Source organism: Salarias fasciatus, chromosome 20 (assembly GCF_902148845.1).
Source record: "Salarias fasciatus chromosome 20, fSalaFa1.1, whole genome shotgun sequence".
Taxonomy (NCBI): Eukaryota; Metazoa; Chordata; class Actinopteri; order Blenniiformes; family Blenniidae; genus Salarias; species Salarias fasciatus.
Window position 1 is genome coordinate 4,653,537 of NC_043764.1, and position 16,521 is coordinate 4,670,057.

Sequence of the window (16,521 nt, forward strand, 5' to 3'; positions counted from 1 at the left end):
GCACTGGGCTGCAGCCAGGTGAGGGATAAGAGCCGCCCCCCACATCCAGAACCAGATGTTACTTCATGAATCCTTCCCCTGGAATCTGTGACTCACGCCGGATTCCTCCATCGACTTAAAAAAAAAGACAGAAAAAGCCTGAGAACCTGCAGAGGGAAGGGGGGAAATGATATGTAGAGATGAAGCGGTGTTGGGGTAAATCATGACATGCGTGACAGGGGGAGGGAAGGACCGCGGCGGGAAGAACCTGCAGATAGATAAATGAGGATGAGCCAGGTGGGAGGAGTTAGGTTCACTTGTTCTCTCTCCCGGGATGGAATGACAGGCTCCATCATGAGGGGAATATTTCAAAAGCGAAGAGAAAACCTCTAAACAGGAGCGGTGGCAGAGGAATCAAAGCCTGGGACTGAGGGGAGAGCTCCCCGCATCCTGAGCTCGCCTGTCAGGGCAGGAGCTGCTGTGGCTGCGAGTGTGCATGCGTTTGCGGTGCGCCATGTGTGTGTTTGAGTCAAGTGACTGCATGTGTGTTTTCATCTTCCAAACGGTCCCCGCCCCTCGTCTTTCTCTCTCTCTCTCTCTCACACACACACACATACACACATCAACTCTCCAGTGAAAGCTCATGGCTGAAAGAAAGGTGAGTCCTGCTGATTGAGAGAGTCGATGTGTCAGCGGTGAAATATGTCTGGCTCGGCCGGCTCTGGGAGGGGGAGAGAGGGAGAGAGTGAGAGGGGGGCGGACAGGGCCCCCGGGTGCAGAAGTGGGATATGTGCTCCTTTCTCCAGCCTTGTTATAATTCGTTTCCCACCTCGTCACTGCCTCACCCTCTCATTTTCTCCATGTAAAAGGCTGCAGGCCTGCATGCCTCTTTTCAGGGCTCTCCTCCCTCTGCAAAACCACATCATACACACACACACACACACACACACACATACACACACACGTTAAATGCTTACATGTGCCTGCAGGCCACACTGTTCACATGTCGGATGCAGACACAGATACACCCCGCTGTGCTGGTTACAGAGCCCTGCTGTTTGGGGACTGGGAGGAACTCTGAGCATTCATCACACACACACACACACTTGTGCAAATAACCTGGAGGAGAGCGTGTACACTCACACTCATCCATCTTTAATCCAGCTTCGAGCTGATCGCAGCCGACTGTAAATCGAGGAGACTGGACAGGTTCAGTGTCCATCACAGATACAGAGAGACACACGTTCACTTTTAACAACTCTGACAATGTAGAGCAGCGATGCCAAACTCACTTCATTATGGGGGAAACGTGCTGCTCAACTTAAACTTGGGGGGCCGGAGCAGGAACATGTTGCCGTAATAAATTTTAAATTTAGACTTTAAAGTTTTCTTTGTTGTGGTATACTTGATGAAAATATCTACATTTTCACAGAAACCAAACAATTAGTACAATCTGATCATAAAGAGAATTTTAATGAGACTTTCCGGTGCAGAATACAGAAAAATGTCAACAACAACAAAAAAAACTTCTTCAGCAGCGTTATGCATGTTTTTACAAGCTCAGACTGACAGCGTGGCTTTGAGACTAAGGACAGTTTGCTTGCAATGATCTCAGGGTCTCTGTGTTGTTTTGTGTCCACTTCTCTTACCAAATGTGTTTTTTGAAAAATAAGGTTTTCCTTGAAATTTTGACAATTTCCTTGGTGGTTTGGTGGGCCGGATTGGAGCCTTCTGAAGGCCGGTTTTTACTCACAGGTCTTATGTTTCACACCCATGACACAGAATCAAGTACTTGGAGAAAAGCTGTGCAAAGAAACCACTGCACCATAGAACAGAGAAACACTGGACCCAACCTCCGTCTAATGTATGAGTTGCATTAGTTGCATTAGATTGAATTAATGAAATCAAGCTGAAAGTGAACTGCTTTGAATGATTTAATGAAGACATTATGTCCCAGAAGTCACATGTGTTTGAATCCATCATTCACTAAAAGAGTTACTGCTTTTTTTTCTCCTTTGTTTTCCCCCCAATTGAACAGAGTTCAGGAACAGTTTATATCACCAGCAATTTAAATGCCTGTGAATGAAATTAACCTCCAGATCAAACAGTGGCCTTTTCTTTCTAAAGCCTGCAAAGCGCAGGCTCAGTTTGGCTGCAGTTTGGGCAGAGTAAATGAAATTCTCATGGTCAGACTGGAATGGGTTCAGCACATAAACACTTCGGAGGGGCTCAGCGTCACTGAGCGAGATGCAGGATTTATTTTGGTTTTAAAAGTTCATACGTCCTGTTATGCTCTTTATGACACATCTGAAATGTTTCTGTCTGTATAAAGACTCAGTCAAAACCAGACCTGAATTTCTTCACTTGTTGAATGTGCTCGAGTTCAATGATACGGAGCTCCAGACGTGACATCTAACATAACGATTTAGACTGAGGCCACTAATTGACAATTCTACAAAACAACATATTATTTCATATACTAATATGACACTTCTAAAAATTAATTTTAACTCCACAAACTAATGAAACAAACTATAGATTTGTGACTACTTAATACTAATTGGAGGCCATAAAATATTCATTAGTGGCCATGAAATATTATTTGCGAAGACAAAATATAACTTTTTGGCCATGAAATAGTCATTGGATGCCATGAAATACTAATTTGTGGCCATGAAATAATAATTTTCATACTTATTTTTAAAAACAAATACATAAAATAATCATTTGTGGCAATGAAATGTTGTTTTATTGCTACAAAATATTAATTTTTGGTCTCAGAATTATAATTTCAGACCACATAATGTCAGTATGTGGCCTCTAAATACCAATTTGATGCCAAAAAGTACTGATTTGTGGCTACAAAATGCTATTTTGTGGCCATTAAATACAAATTTGTGGACAGTTCATTTAATTAACAATCCTTGATGTCACTGACAATAAAAGTAGATATCTATGGCATTACCTCCTGAATCACGGGGTTGACAGTCAGGAAAGTTGGTGTTGTCTGAACTTAAACATACATCCTTTACTAAAACAGGCTTGTTAAGTCAAGAAACAGCTCTTGTATGTTTCCTCTCCATCAGCAATAATAGTACAATAGCTGATATTCGTCGTGATAAAATGTAAAATCTACATATAATGCCACTTACGAGAGTCTGTTCACAGTGAGATTCTAATTTGATTTCAGGTAAACTGGAAAAAATAAATAAATTGAATTGAAATTAAACAACTAAAGCGAACTGTGAATTCAGAGCTAAATATTGTTCCAGATGTGTTTCTTAAGCTGATTTAAAAGTTGCTGCATACCTGGACAATGTCTCCCTCCTCAGGATGAACAGTATTTTAAAAGACGCCATATTTGTCCATGACTCCAGTATCATGAAGCAGCGGTTGTGTTTGTTTGTTCTTTTTGAGAATTTCACTGTATTTTGCATTAGAACATTCCATTAAAATTGACTTTAGTAGTAGTGGTTTATTTGGCCACACAAACAAACTCAAGATGTACAGAATTATGTCAATAATACAATCATTATCTTCATCATCATCATCATCAGTCTGATCCTCATTATCATAATTTTAATTTAAAGTTCGTGACCAAAGGGGTTTAGGCTGAAGATAAACTTATTTTGCCTAACCCAGTACTTAAATCAAGTAAGCTCCTGCACTTGAAGCAATGTTAATTCATGTAAATAGAGACAACAAAGGAAAAGAAAAACTACAACAGAAGGACAAAAAAAAGTAAAGATTTTACAATATTATCAATATGTATAAGTATGCAATTATTTAGCTGAGCGTTTTAAATTCTTAATGACTCTGAAACAGGGTTACAGAGATAAGTATTTTTCAAGTGCAAATAATTTACACTGCTGTTTAAATGTTTTTAATGTTTTACATGTTTTAATTTCCTCATCCAGATTATTCCACAATGTTACGCCTTTCATAGAGATACATCTCCCTTTTGTATATGTCCTTGCATGGCTTGTTTTAAATAGACAAGTTCCTTGTAGATTATACCTGCTGACTCGATGGTTCAACATTTTTTGAAGATAGGATGGTAGACTATATTTATAGGCTTTATACGTTACGATTAGAGTGTTAAGATTAACAATGTCATGAAGTTTTAGTAATTTTAGAGAGGCAAAGATATGATTGGTTGATGCATAGAATTATGCTTGATTAATGATTCGGACAGCTTTTTTTTTTTTAAGCAAGAATATAGGATCAACAATTGTTTTATAATTATTTCCCCATAATTCAGCTCCATAGCTCAGATAAGGAAGGACTAGAGAATTGTATAGCAATCTAAGTGAGTTATTAGTTAGTACTGACCTCATTTTCCCTAATAGCCCAATATTTCTTAGCCAGTTTAGACTTGATAGTATTTATGTGTGGCTTCCAACAAAGTGTTTCATCAACTGTGACACCTAAAAATTTACAAGTTTGTACTCGTTCAATTACTTCATTATTAATTTTGAGGTTGTTTTGATAATGAACTTTTCTATTTCCAAAGATAATGAATTTTGTTTAAGTTAAATTCATTGACAATTTATTTATATCAAACCATCTCTTTAAATGCGTGAGCTGTTTTTCAACAGTATTCATGAGTTTATGCAGGTCACATCCAGAGCAATAGACGCTTGTGTCATCTGCATAAAGTCAACAATTTAGTTTTTTTTTTATTTTTTTTGCAATGTCATTCATATACATAATGAACAATTTGGGCCCCAACATGGAGCCTTGGGGAACCCCATGTGTCATTGAATGTTTCTCGGAATTGTGGTTATTGTAATGGACATATTGTTCTCTATTAATTAATACTTAAATAGCTTTCAATCCAAGCATAGGCTATGCCCCTGACTCCGTCTCGCTGAAGCTTTTTTAACAATCGCTGGTGATCGATTGTGTCAAAAGCCTTACTTAAATCTATGAAAACACCAACTAAAAACTCTTTATTATCAATTGCTCTTGCAATGTCCTTGTGAAGAGCCATGACTGCCATTAGGGTTGTTCTATTTGATCTAAATCCATATTGGTTGTTACATTTCATGTCATATTTTTCAACAAAACTGTCCAGCCTGATTACAAATAATTTCTCTAAAATTTTTGAGAATTGTAATAAAAGTGAAATTGGCCTATAGTTTGTAAAATAATGTTTATCATCGTTTTTATGAATAGGGATTACTTTCGCTATTTTCATTATTTTTTTTTAATACCGGTAACAAATGACTGATTGCATATGTATGTAAATGGAGCTACTATAAGGTGTATAACTTGTTTTATCACCGTCATATCTATGTCGCAATCATCGTTGTTTTTGAATTTGTGTACAATACCATTTATTTCTATTTCATCAACAGCTTTTAGGAATAAAGAATTTGAGCTTTGAGTGATTATATTGGAGATAGTTTCTTGTTCATCCTTGGGCAGTGCAATCTTGACTGCTAAAGAGGGTCCTACATTAGCAAAAAAATCATTGAAGGCATTAGCAGTTTCTTTAGAATTTGTGATTTCTTTATTATTACTTGTAAAATGATTTGGTAGTTAGTTTGTTTTCTTCCCCTTCTTTATTATTCTATTTAGTACTTTCTAAGTACCTTGAGTGTTGTTTTGATGCTTTTCCAGTAACTTATGATAATAGTTCTTCTTATTTTCCCCAATTATAATTATTAGCTTATTCTTATATGTTTTATATTTTTGTTCAGCAACTTCACTGAAGATGAATCTGGACTGCATGTGGCCCCTGAACTGAAATGCGTTTGACACTCCTGGTGTAGAGACTGGCCTGTTAGTGGGGCAACAAGCTTCAGAGGGACAGATGCTTGTAAAAGTAAAACCACACAAAAAGCCTCCACGAGCAGCTCCAATTCTGTTGGAGGTTTAATATCAGTGTGTTAGAGCTGTGAAACTTCTAAGGATTTATATTGCTGATGCTTAAGCAAAAATACGCATCAAATCTCACCAGAGTCTCACAGACTAACCCTAACCCTCATTAATCAAATATATTGTGACCATATTTTGATTTTGGCATCAATTGGAGATATTTTATGGTACTCATAGTTTATTCAAAGATGTCTTCATATTTTTATGTATTCAAACTTTGCCGATGTAAAGGGCCAGGAAGATAAAAGGATGAAAACCGACACCACATTTAAGTCTGTTTTTCATAAGGTTTTACTTTTCATGCATAATGTCATAGAGTAGAGCGAGGCCACACAGGAAGAACAAACCTTCCCTTTTGAAACTAATGCCAGCTCAACATCTGTTTCTCCTCTATTCTTAAGCCAGGTTTCCACTTGCACGATTCTGTGCCACGCATTGGCACGAATCGAGTCGCAAACTACTCGTGAAGTGGCGTGAAGTGTGCGTAAAGCCGTCGTGACTGCGTGCCATGTCGGGACGAGAATTTTGAAATGTTCAAAATTTTGGTCACGACAAAATATCGCGACCGGGTCGTGAATTATGCACCAACTGTTCATGAACGCCTCGTGAACTCGTCGGGACAATGCGGGAGGATGCGTGCCAGTCGTGGCATGTCACATGGTACCACAGCAAATCCAAAAATGACCCAGGGTTGGGGAACTGAATTGCGCGACTACGTCGTGCCAATGCGGGAAGCACGTAAACTATGCGCAAACTATGCGTGAATGCGTCGTGCCAGTTCGTGACACTGACGGGCGCGCATTCGTGCGCATTCGTGAACTATTCGTGAACTGGTCGTGAACTATGCGTGAACTAGTTTTGAACAGTGCGGGAGCCTGCCAGTTCATGACTCCAGATTGGCACGCCTTGCCACGACAACATCGTGGCAAAAAGTCGTGCAAGTCTAAACCTGGCTTTAACCACAGGTCGATAAATATCCATTAAAATTCGGCTGAACATATCTCTCTCTTTTACCCTGCTGTGTTCTCCTTCTGATCATGACATTGGAAACTGTGTATAATCGAATATCACTAATTTTATTCTACAAACCATTATTATATTAATGACGAAGCTTGTAAACCAGTTGGAAACAGAGAGGAACTGATTGACCATAACATTAGTCACTCATGGTGTCACACAGTGAACTCGACAATAACAACATAGGGACAATAACAGATGATAAAATAGAAGAATTTAGAAATAAAGTGCTGGGAAGCAATGTCACACAACCTTTTGTGCACTTTTACAGATGAACTGTTGAAAAATCCCCCTATTTTTGTTTTGATAAACCACCTCTGAGCCTGGTTCTACCAAGGTTTCTTCCTTTTAAAAGGGAGTTTTTCTCTTTCCACAGTTGCTCATTTGGAGCTGGTGGGTTTTCTCTGTAAAATTGCCTAAAGTAGAAATGACTGTGTTGTATTTGGCGCTATATAAATAAAGGTGAATTTAATTGTCAAAGAATGCTGGGAAATTTCTGGGAGAAAAATCAGCTTCTCAACCAAGTATGCAAGAGCAGACAAGACTGAAGGGATAAAATGAGGAATAAGCTGCCTCTCATTTTCTTTTTTCTGCAACGTTGAGCCAACTATTATATTTTTACAGTTGCCCAAATAAAATAAAACAAGAGAGGATGATCTGTTTTAGCTTTGCCCCCTCAAACAAAACTAAACTAAACAAAACTAAAAAAAAAAAAAAAAACTTAAAAAAAAACTACACCACCCATTCACATACTTCTCTGTGTTCTTTAGGTCTGTTATTTACATGTAAACACTGTTAGTTTATACTGCATATATGCTACAGGAGACACGTGCACCACTACCGTGCGCAGCCTTGCGCAGTTGCGCGCAGCCTGGAAGCTCGTGAGATTTCCTTTCGGTCCTGGAGTCGATCTTCAACTAGCTAAACCTGACCTGTGCTGAATGGAAACGCGACGATGAGATCCTCGCTGCACAGGACGAATTCAAGATAACTGTCCGACATTTACATTTCGACCTGTAAGTGCTGCAGAGTGTGCTTTCTTTAGTGCTAACGAGCCGCTACGTTAGGTAGTGTCACGTTAGCATTAGCTGAAGTTAGCTAAACAAAACAAGCATGATGCCCCCGGGATGATATGAATCACATATCATCTGGGCAACGCGGTTACTTGTATTTGTTAGTTCCCACTAGCATTGTATGAAGTAATAGTATTGCAGATTTCTGGAGTATATTTGGTATGTCGCTGCTAGCACTTCCTAACCAGACATGTTAGCTAGCTGTTAGTCAGCTAACAACAACAACAATGTCCAGATCTGTTATCTGATGTGCAGATACTACTCTCTCTCTCTATGTGCGTGTTAAAGTCTGTTCTGATGTGGATTGCGTTCCCTTGTAGAAATCTCTGTGAAGATGGTGGTGATGTCGGGCACAGCCACTGTGCTGCAGCAGTTTGTCAGCGGGCTGAAGAGTCGAAATGAAGACACCAGAGCAAAATCTGCTAAAGATCTGCAGCATTATGTGACCACAGAGCTCAGAGAGGTGACAGCAGGCACACACATGCATCGAAGCACAGAGTTGTTTCTTGTAATGCCATGCATATTTACCACATCAGCCACAAGCATCCTCTAAAATCTGGAGCAATAGACACCTGTCTTAAAGAAAGGATCTTTACTGTGATGCCCATGAGAGCTGACTGCAGCGTGTCCACAATCAATGAATCACTTCAGTAGTAAATCTGATTGTTTTCCATCAAACTGTAACATTTTCTCACTTTTCCCCCCTGTACAGTTGAGCCAAGATGAAGCCACTACATTCTATGATGAACTGAACCACCACATTTTCGAGCTGGTATCCAGCTCAGATGTGAATGAGAAGAAAGGAGGGATTCTCGCCATAGGTAAGATTACATATTTATGTGCTTCACACAGTATGTAGTTTTGGGGATGGCATGCAGTGAACATTTGTCACATTTCTGTTCCAGTGAGTCTGATCGGAGTCGAGGGAGGCAATGCCACCAGGATCAGCCGTTTCGCCAACTACCTCCGCAACCTGCTCCCTTCCAGCGACTCCGTGGTGATGGAGATGGCTTCCAAAGCCATGGGCCACCTGTCTATGGCCGGGGACACCTTCACGGCCGAGTATGTGGAGTTTGAGGTGAAGAGGGCCCTGGAGTGGCTGGGAGCAGACAGGAATGAAGGGAGACGTCACGCTGCAGTAAGTCACCAGGTTTATGGTGTTTGTTGTGCAAATATAGTCACTTCTGGGTGGTGTTGATGAGGGTAGTCGGGATGGTTGCATTTCTTGACTGTAATGTAATGTGATGTCTCGACGGTGGTGTAGAGCAGGAGTAAGCAACTCGTTTTTCCCAATGGGCCACATGAAAAATTAGACATAAGTTGATTTGATAAGAATCATCTCTTGATCAACAGTTTCATCTTACGGTTTTATAAGCTACAGTGGCTCTGTGTCACTTTTTCCTCAGAGCTCAATAAATAACTTTTTTTTAATTAGTCTTTTTTTGCCACTGCAAAACACCAAGTTATTGTGGTAATAATTCAATGACCAACCAACAATATAATAATTGCCAATAAGGGAAGAATGTGACTATTTTAGATGTGATGAAGTCGATAATAACAATTTTATTTAATTAAGCTTTTCCTAGTTTTCCCTGGTTTTACTTTTCCAATGGACCTTTCAATTTCTCATCCCAAATGTTTTCAGAAATAATTTTTTTGGTGGAATAAAAAATGTGTCGTGATGCAAACAGAGGGCCCGATCAGGTTTTTGAGATTCCCTCCCTTAATAAATGTCTCCCATTGCTACGTTTTGGATGTCCTATGGTATGCACAGAGCAGCACTTATAATTCTCTTAAAGTTTTTGGGAAACGCAAACGGTGCAGGCCACGGCTAAGTTCAGGCTGTGGCAATTTCAAATCAAAAGTTGCGGCAGCAGTTTGAATTTCCAAGGTCGGAAAATGAAAAGGGTGAGGAAATAATGGACAAGACCTAAACAATCTGGAAATATTGCCATTACCAAAAAGGCTGCAGGCTGAGCCGAACATTTCCTCTTTTCGATGGCTGATGTTTCCTACATTTCACCCGCTCTGTTCCAGGTGTTGGTGCTGAGGGAGCTGGCTGTCAGCGCGCCCACCTTCTTCTTCCAGCAAGTGCAGCCTTTCTTCGACAACATCTTCTACGCGGTGTGGGACCCCAAGCAGGCCATCCGAGAAGGCGCCGTGTCGGCCCTGCGGGCCTGCCTCATCCTCACCACACAGAGGGAGACCAAAGAAATGCAGAAACCTCAGTGGTACAAGGTACAGCTGTCGGATGAAGACCAGAATTCTCTGTTTGAGTGAGATCCTAGTGGAACGTTTTTTACTTTATGTCGCAGCAAACGTTTGAGGAAGCAGAGAAAGGCTTCGACGAGACGTTAGCCAAAGAGAAAGGGATGAATCGCGACGACAGGGTTCACGGCGCCCTGCTGATCCTGAACGAACTGGTGCGCATCAGCAGCATGGAGGGAGAGGTGAGTCTGGCTTTCCCGCATGACTTTGAGCCCAGGGTCGTCCCGCTCTGCTCCGCTCACCGTCTGCGTGTCTCGCCACCAGCGCATGCGCGAGGAGATGGAGGAGATCACGCAGCAGCAGCTGGTGCACGACAAGTACTGCAAGGAGCTGATGGGCTTCGGAACCAAGCCGCGGCACATCACGCCCTTCACCAGCTTCCAGTCGGTGCAGCCGCAGCAGTCCAACGCCCTGCTGGGCCTGCTGGGCTACAGCACGCCGCAGGGCTTCCTCAGCTTCGGGGCCACGCCGGTACCGGCCAAGAGCTCGCTGGTGGAGAGCCGCTACTGCCGGGAGCTGATGGAGGAGCGATTCGATCAGGTGGGTTCCTTCAAACTGAAAGATAGATTCACATATCGTGTGTTTGTGATGTTCCTTCAGCTGTTTTTTACTTTTACCCACTTTTACTGTGGTAAAAGGTTGGAAATATCTGAACTCGACTGTTCTTTAAAAGTAAAATATCTTCATTCTTGAGTTGATGATTTGATGATCAGTTTATTTGCAGCTGCAGCTTTGTGTTAAACACAAACAGACGCAATGCTGAAAAGGTTAGAAGAGCATATCAGGGCCACATTAAAGCCAAAAATACTCTCACTTTAATTTAATCTTTTTCTCAAAATGTCAACTTTTTCTCTCCACACTTCCACTTGAATTTGATATTAAAATAGCATTTTGTTTGTAGTGCTGATATTTAGATTATTCCTAAGATGTTGATTGTTTTGTGTTAAGTTTAGATTGTAATGAACGTCACCTTAGATTTTATTCAGATAATTTCTTAAATACAATTTCGTCCTTAAATGCAACTGTTATCTCCCTTATCTCTTTATTGACTTTACTTTTAACAGTCAGAATTAAAGCATGTTCTTTTATTGTTTTGGCTTTAATTTTATTGTTAAAGGTTGTAACATTTTCTTTTTCTACTAATTTTTCTGCTTTCATAGGTGATATTTTACTAGTTTGGTGAACTAATTTCTGGAGTAGTGTCTTTGGATGACGGTGAACTTGTGTTTACATAGAAACTCCTTGAAGGCATCGCCGTGCTGCATATTAACTGTTTATGTCCGGCGTGATGCTCCATAACTACGCACGAGTCCAGAAGAAAAACGTGTCACAAGCTGCTCATGTGATTTGTTTAGGTGTGTCGGTGGGTCCTGAAGTACAGGACCAGCAAAAACCCTCTGATCCAGATGACCATCCTCAACCTGCTCCCACGTCTGGCTGCTTTCCAGCCACACACATTCACGGGTGAGCCTTCAGAACACTCACTCATGTTTTGTGTGACGCCTTCACGTCACAACCGTGGCTTTGTGTTGAATCACACGTGTTGCTGTGGCGGATCATCTGTGCAGACCAGTACCTGTCAGACACCATGGGATACCTGCTGGGCTGTCTGAAGAAGGAGAAGGAGCGGACGGCGGCCTTCCAGGCGCTGGGGCTGCTGGTCGTGGCCGTCCGAGCAGAAATCCAGCCGTACCTCTCCAAGATCCTGGAGATCATCAAGGCCGCGCTGCCACCCAAAGACTTCGCACACAAGTCAGTGACGGGTTTACACTCCCATCAGATCAACTGCAATATTTGCAGATTGTTTTGGTCTCGGCCACTGTTTCCTCACCATTTTCAGTTTTGAACCTCCGTTTTGACCTGATCGGTTATTAAGCTGTGAGATGTTTGATATTTGATTCCTGCAGGAGGCAGAAGACCATGCAGGTGGACGCCACGGTGTTCACCTGCATCAGCATGCTGTCCAGAGCCATGGGCCCCAGCATCCAGCCCGACATCAAGGAGCTGCTGGAGCCCATGCTGGCTGTGGGCCTCAGGTTGGACAGAATAATGTCATCTCATATCTACAATTTATCTGTTTTTAAATTGTTTTTTGTTTTGTACAGTACAATAATCCAATTGTTTGGATTTTTTACCCCCCTATCCTTTCTCGTGAAGTCCTGCGCTGACGGCGGTGCTCTACGACCTGAGCCGTCAGATCCCCCAGCTGAAGAAGGACATCCAGGACGGCTTGTTGAAAATGCTGTCCTTGGTGCTGATGCACAAGCCGCTGCGTCACCCCGGCATGCCCAAAGGCCTGGCCCACCAGCTGGCCTCGCCCAGCCTCACCAACATTCCCGAGGCCAGCGACGTGGGCAGCATCACCCTGGCCCTGCGCACGCTGGGAAGCTTTGAATTCGAAGGTAAAAGCAGGGAACTGATGACTTGTAGCACAAACTGTCATATTTCTGTGGATTGCGTCGTTGTAGGAACATGACCATTTTCGACATAACTAGAAAAATCCTAATAGAAGTTGAAATTGGGCTACAAACACTGGAAAGTTCAAACTTAAAGCCTTCAGGCATGTGATTGGAGCCACTGGAGGTCAGGAGGAAAGAAAATGAACAAAAGAAAGGATGAAGTGACCTGCAGTAATGGTCACTTGTTTCCCTGAGTTCAGTCAACTGTTGAGATTCTGAGAAGAAAACTCCTTTTCAGTTTGTTGCCTGGATGACTTGCTGTGTATTTTCCAGGTTTATGCTTCACACAGCAACCTGAGGTTATACAAGTAATCCTGTATAGAGGTAGAAGACTTAAAGTGAACCAACCAAAATATCAAGGAACTCTGGTATGAGGGCAAAATGAAAGGGTGAGTAGAGGGAGGACTGCTCAGTACCTAGCATAACAAACACAAAGCCGACGACTGAAGCCCCTCCAAAGACAAGAACGGACGTCGTCATCTGTGCATCCAAAAAACTGACGAACATCACTTAACGCCCCTCCTGACTGGCTCATTCTCTCTCTCGCCAGGACACTCCCTCACCCAGTTTGTGCGCCACTGCGCCGACCACTTCCTGAACAGCGAACACAAGGAGATCCGCATGGAGGCGGCCCGCACCTGCTCGCGCCTCCTCACGCCCTCCATCCACCTGATCAGCGGCCACGTCGTCAGCCAGACCGCCGTGCAGGTGGTGGCGGACGTGCTCAGCAAGCTGCTGGTCGTCGGCATCACCGATCCAGGTAAGGCAGCCAGGGAGGCTTTTATGGAACGGAAGAGTTGTGATTATTAGTTGTCAGAAGGCGATGCTTTAAGCCCCTGAGATGGATTACTTGGTTGACGCTGCGTGTCGGTGTGTCGGATGAATTAAAAGTGCAAATCTGTATTTCCGTTTAAACACATCATTCCCTTCACCTCACTCTGTGACACCAACACACCGTAAATAAACAGACGCATTCTACTCCTGCGAATATAAACGATATCACAGTATATTTTATGGTTTGGTTAATTTTATTCTTTGTCATCATTCAATTTGAGATTTCAATTATTTCTACCATCAGGAAGAAAAGTAAATTTAGTAACTTTAGGAAAAAGACTTCCTGGAAATGCATCATAAAGTTGTGCAATGTTATTTTTAATGAGTGTTACAATTCTGCAAAGAAGTCATTATGAAAAACCTCCTTTGTAGATCCAGACATTCGATACTGTGTGCTGGCGTCTCTGGACGAGCGTTTCGATGCCCACCTGGCCCAGGCCGAGAACCTGCAGGCGCTGTTCGTGGCCCTGAACGACGAGGTGTTTGAGATCAGGGAGCTGGCCATCTGCACCATCGGACGCCTCAGCAGCATGAATCCCGCCTTCGTCATGCCCTTCCTCCGCAAGATGCTCATCCAGGTAGGAGAGGAGCAGCAGACGGCCTGCTGGGATGGAGGCGGGATCAGTTGATTTTCTTACAGAAGGTTGGGATTAAAGGTTGAAAGCAGTGCTGTTTTCTTGATTTTAGAATATCTTCAAAGCAGCTCTTTTTATTTGTTTGTTAAATCCATTGTATTTAATTAGAAAGAGATTCAATTTTAAGTTGGTGCCTCTAGGGGGCAGCAAAGGCCGTGTTATTGTATAAAGGTAAAAAGTGGAGGTTTTTTAAACCTTGCTCCCATTATTTTCACCTTGAGGTAACTCTGGATTTATTCCTGCCAGACATTAAGAGCCGGTCTCTGTGTTCTGTTTGCAGATTTTAACAGAGTTGGAGCACAGCGGCGTGGGCAGGAACAAAGAGCAGAGCGCCCGCATGCTGGGCCACCTGGTCTCCAACGCCCCCCGCCTCATCCGGCCTTACATGGAGCCCATTCTCAAGGTGCGGCTCACAGATGAGGTGTATGCTGATATTAAACCCGGCATACAGAACAGGTCACGCAGTCGTTTTTATTGTTTTGCTCTGTTGCTTTCACTCTCGCAGGCTCTCATTCTCAAGCTGAAGGACCCAGACCCAAACCCCGGAGTGGTGATCAGTGTCCTCGCAACCATCGGCGAGCTGGCTCAAGTAAATACTGCTTCATCTTTATTGCACATTTGCTGCTGGTTAAAAATGAAGGGACTCCATGTAGTGGAGAGCAATGTCAGCTGATGGTGCATACGTATTTATTATTTTTCTGACCTATGAATTTAAATTAATGATCAACTTTCCACATCAGGGGCTTGGAACTGATACACCATGCTGAATAGGGTCTCTTATATTGAAGATAAATAAGTATTTTCTGTAAAAAGTTATTTCCTCCTCTTTTTAAGTCTTAGATGTGTGGCGCTCCGGTCCTCGAGGTCCACGTTTTCTCTCTGTTCTGTGTCGAACACACCTGATTGCACGAAGGGCCTCATCATTATTGAGCTTTTTTTACAGGCTTGATGAAGGTTTCAGGGTTAGATTGAAGCAGGAAAACATCTCAAACATGTAGCACGCCCGCCCTCGTGGACTGCTGAGGATATGATATGAGGTGACTGGATTTGTTTTCAGGTGAGCGGCCTGGAGATGAGAAAGTGGATGGACGAGCTCTTCCCGATCATCATGGACATGCTGCAGGACTCATCCTCGCTCGCCAAGCGGCAGGTTTGTGAAGAGAAAAAGTGTTTTTTCTACACCCCACCAACCAGAAGATACAGATTCAAAAATGCTCTCAGAAAATTTAAATCCTGTGCATCATATGTGATGTAGTTTATAGTGGCACCTTTTGAGACGTGCATGTCTCTGACTTTCCACCAGGTGGCGCTGTGGACTCTGGGCCAGCAGGTTGCAAGCACAGGCTATGTGGTGGAGCCCTACCGCAAGTACCCGTCTCTTCTGGAGGTGCTGCTGAACTTCCTGAAGACGGAGCAGAACCAGGGCATCAGGAGAGAGGTATGCAGCGGCGAGCCCGGCGCCGGTGATCAGCGACTCATGAGGCCACAGACCAGGCCTGTCAACATGTCCTCCGCAGATCAAAGGCTGTTTACCTGAAGTGACTGACTGGTGAATTGCATTCGCAGCAATAGGTGCAGCGTGAAGCTATTTGCACGTTTTTCCATGAGTGTTCAGTGCTCATTTCCCCACCTCTTCTTTGTGCTGGAAGTGGGGATCGCCGTAGCTGCCTCTCTTGTCTGTTTTCATGTGTGAGGCTCCAGGAGAGACACGTGCTGTTCAGTAGGAGCAACATGCTTGGTGGTTTGGCAGGCCTCATTGGAGCTTCTTGTGGGCCACCTTTGTCCCACGGGCCTTATGTTTCATACCCCTGCTTTAGCTAACTGCATGCATTTGTCAAAAACTGATTGGCTGCATTTTCTTTTTCCAATCCACGTTCTCTGTAGAGACAAGAGGACATTTATTCAAACTGATTCCAGCTTCCTGGGTTTTACAGAACATGTTCTTTCATAAATTAAAATATTTATTGTCAAATTACATGACAGACTCTGTTAAATAGCAGTTTCCTCCAGATGAGTGTTGTGTTGGTCACAACTGTGTGAAACGTTGCTGACTGTGCGTCTCCACCAGGCCATCCGGGTGCTGGGCCTCCTCGGAGCTCTCGATCCCTACAAGCACAAAGTGAACATCGGCATGATCGACCAGTCCCGGGACGCCTCGGCCGTCAGCCTGTCCGAGTCCAAGTCCAGCCAGGACTCAGGTAGGCCTGCGAGTCCTCCACTGAGCCGCCACTCACTGCATACAGCAGCAGCTGGGAAGTATCTGTGAATGAACACAGCTTGTCCTTTAAGTCCCGCTCAGTGAGAGCCGTGAGATTCCTGCAGGGATTTCTGTGTTCCCGTGTGAACTTGATGTATTGTATTTTTAAACAGGAC

General features: G+C 43.0%; 1 protein-coding gene across 1 annotated transcript in view; it reads left to right on the forward strand.

Moving 5' to 3' along the window:
• Positions 1–7,763: 7,763 nt before the first annotated feature.
• Positions 7,764–16,521, forward strand: part of mtor (mechanistic target of rapamycin kinase) — an 87,077-nt gene continuing 78,319 nt past the window's right edge. The window contains exons 1-18 of the mRNA XM_030117976.1: positions 7,764–7,895; positions 8,273–8,415; positions 8,665–8,773; positions 8,858–9,090; positions 9,990–10,190; positions 10,268–10,402; positions 10,485–10,760; positions 11,576–11,684; positions 11,789–11,972; positions 12,128–12,256; positions 12,378–12,622; positions 13,230–13,439; positions 13,886–14,091; positions 14,429–14,551; positions 14,654–14,737; positions 15,206–15,298; positions 15,452–15,586; positions 16,217–16,346. Coding sequence (XP_029973836.1) covers positions 8,287–8,415; positions 8,665–8,773; positions 8,858–9,090; positions 9,990–10,190; positions 10,268–10,402; positions 10,485–10,760; positions 11,576–11,684; positions 11,789–11,972; positions 12,128–12,256; positions 12,378–12,622; positions 13,230–13,439; positions 13,886–14,091; positions 14,429–14,551; positions 14,654–14,737; positions 15,206–15,298; positions 15,452–15,586; positions 16,217–16,346 — 2,731 coding nt within the window. The 5' untranslated portion in view covers positions 7,764–7,895; positions 8,273–8,286. The remainder of the gene's footprint in view (positions 7,896–8,272; positions 8,416–8,664; positions 8,774–8,857; positions 9,091–9,989; positions 10,191–10,267; positions 10,403–10,484; positions 10,761–11,575; positions 11,685–11,788; positions 11,973–12,127; positions 12,257–12,377; positions 12,623–13,229; positions 13,440–13,885; positions 14,092–14,428; positions 14,552–14,653; positions 14,738–15,205; positions 15,299–15,451; positions 15,587–16,216; positions 16,347–16,521) is intronic.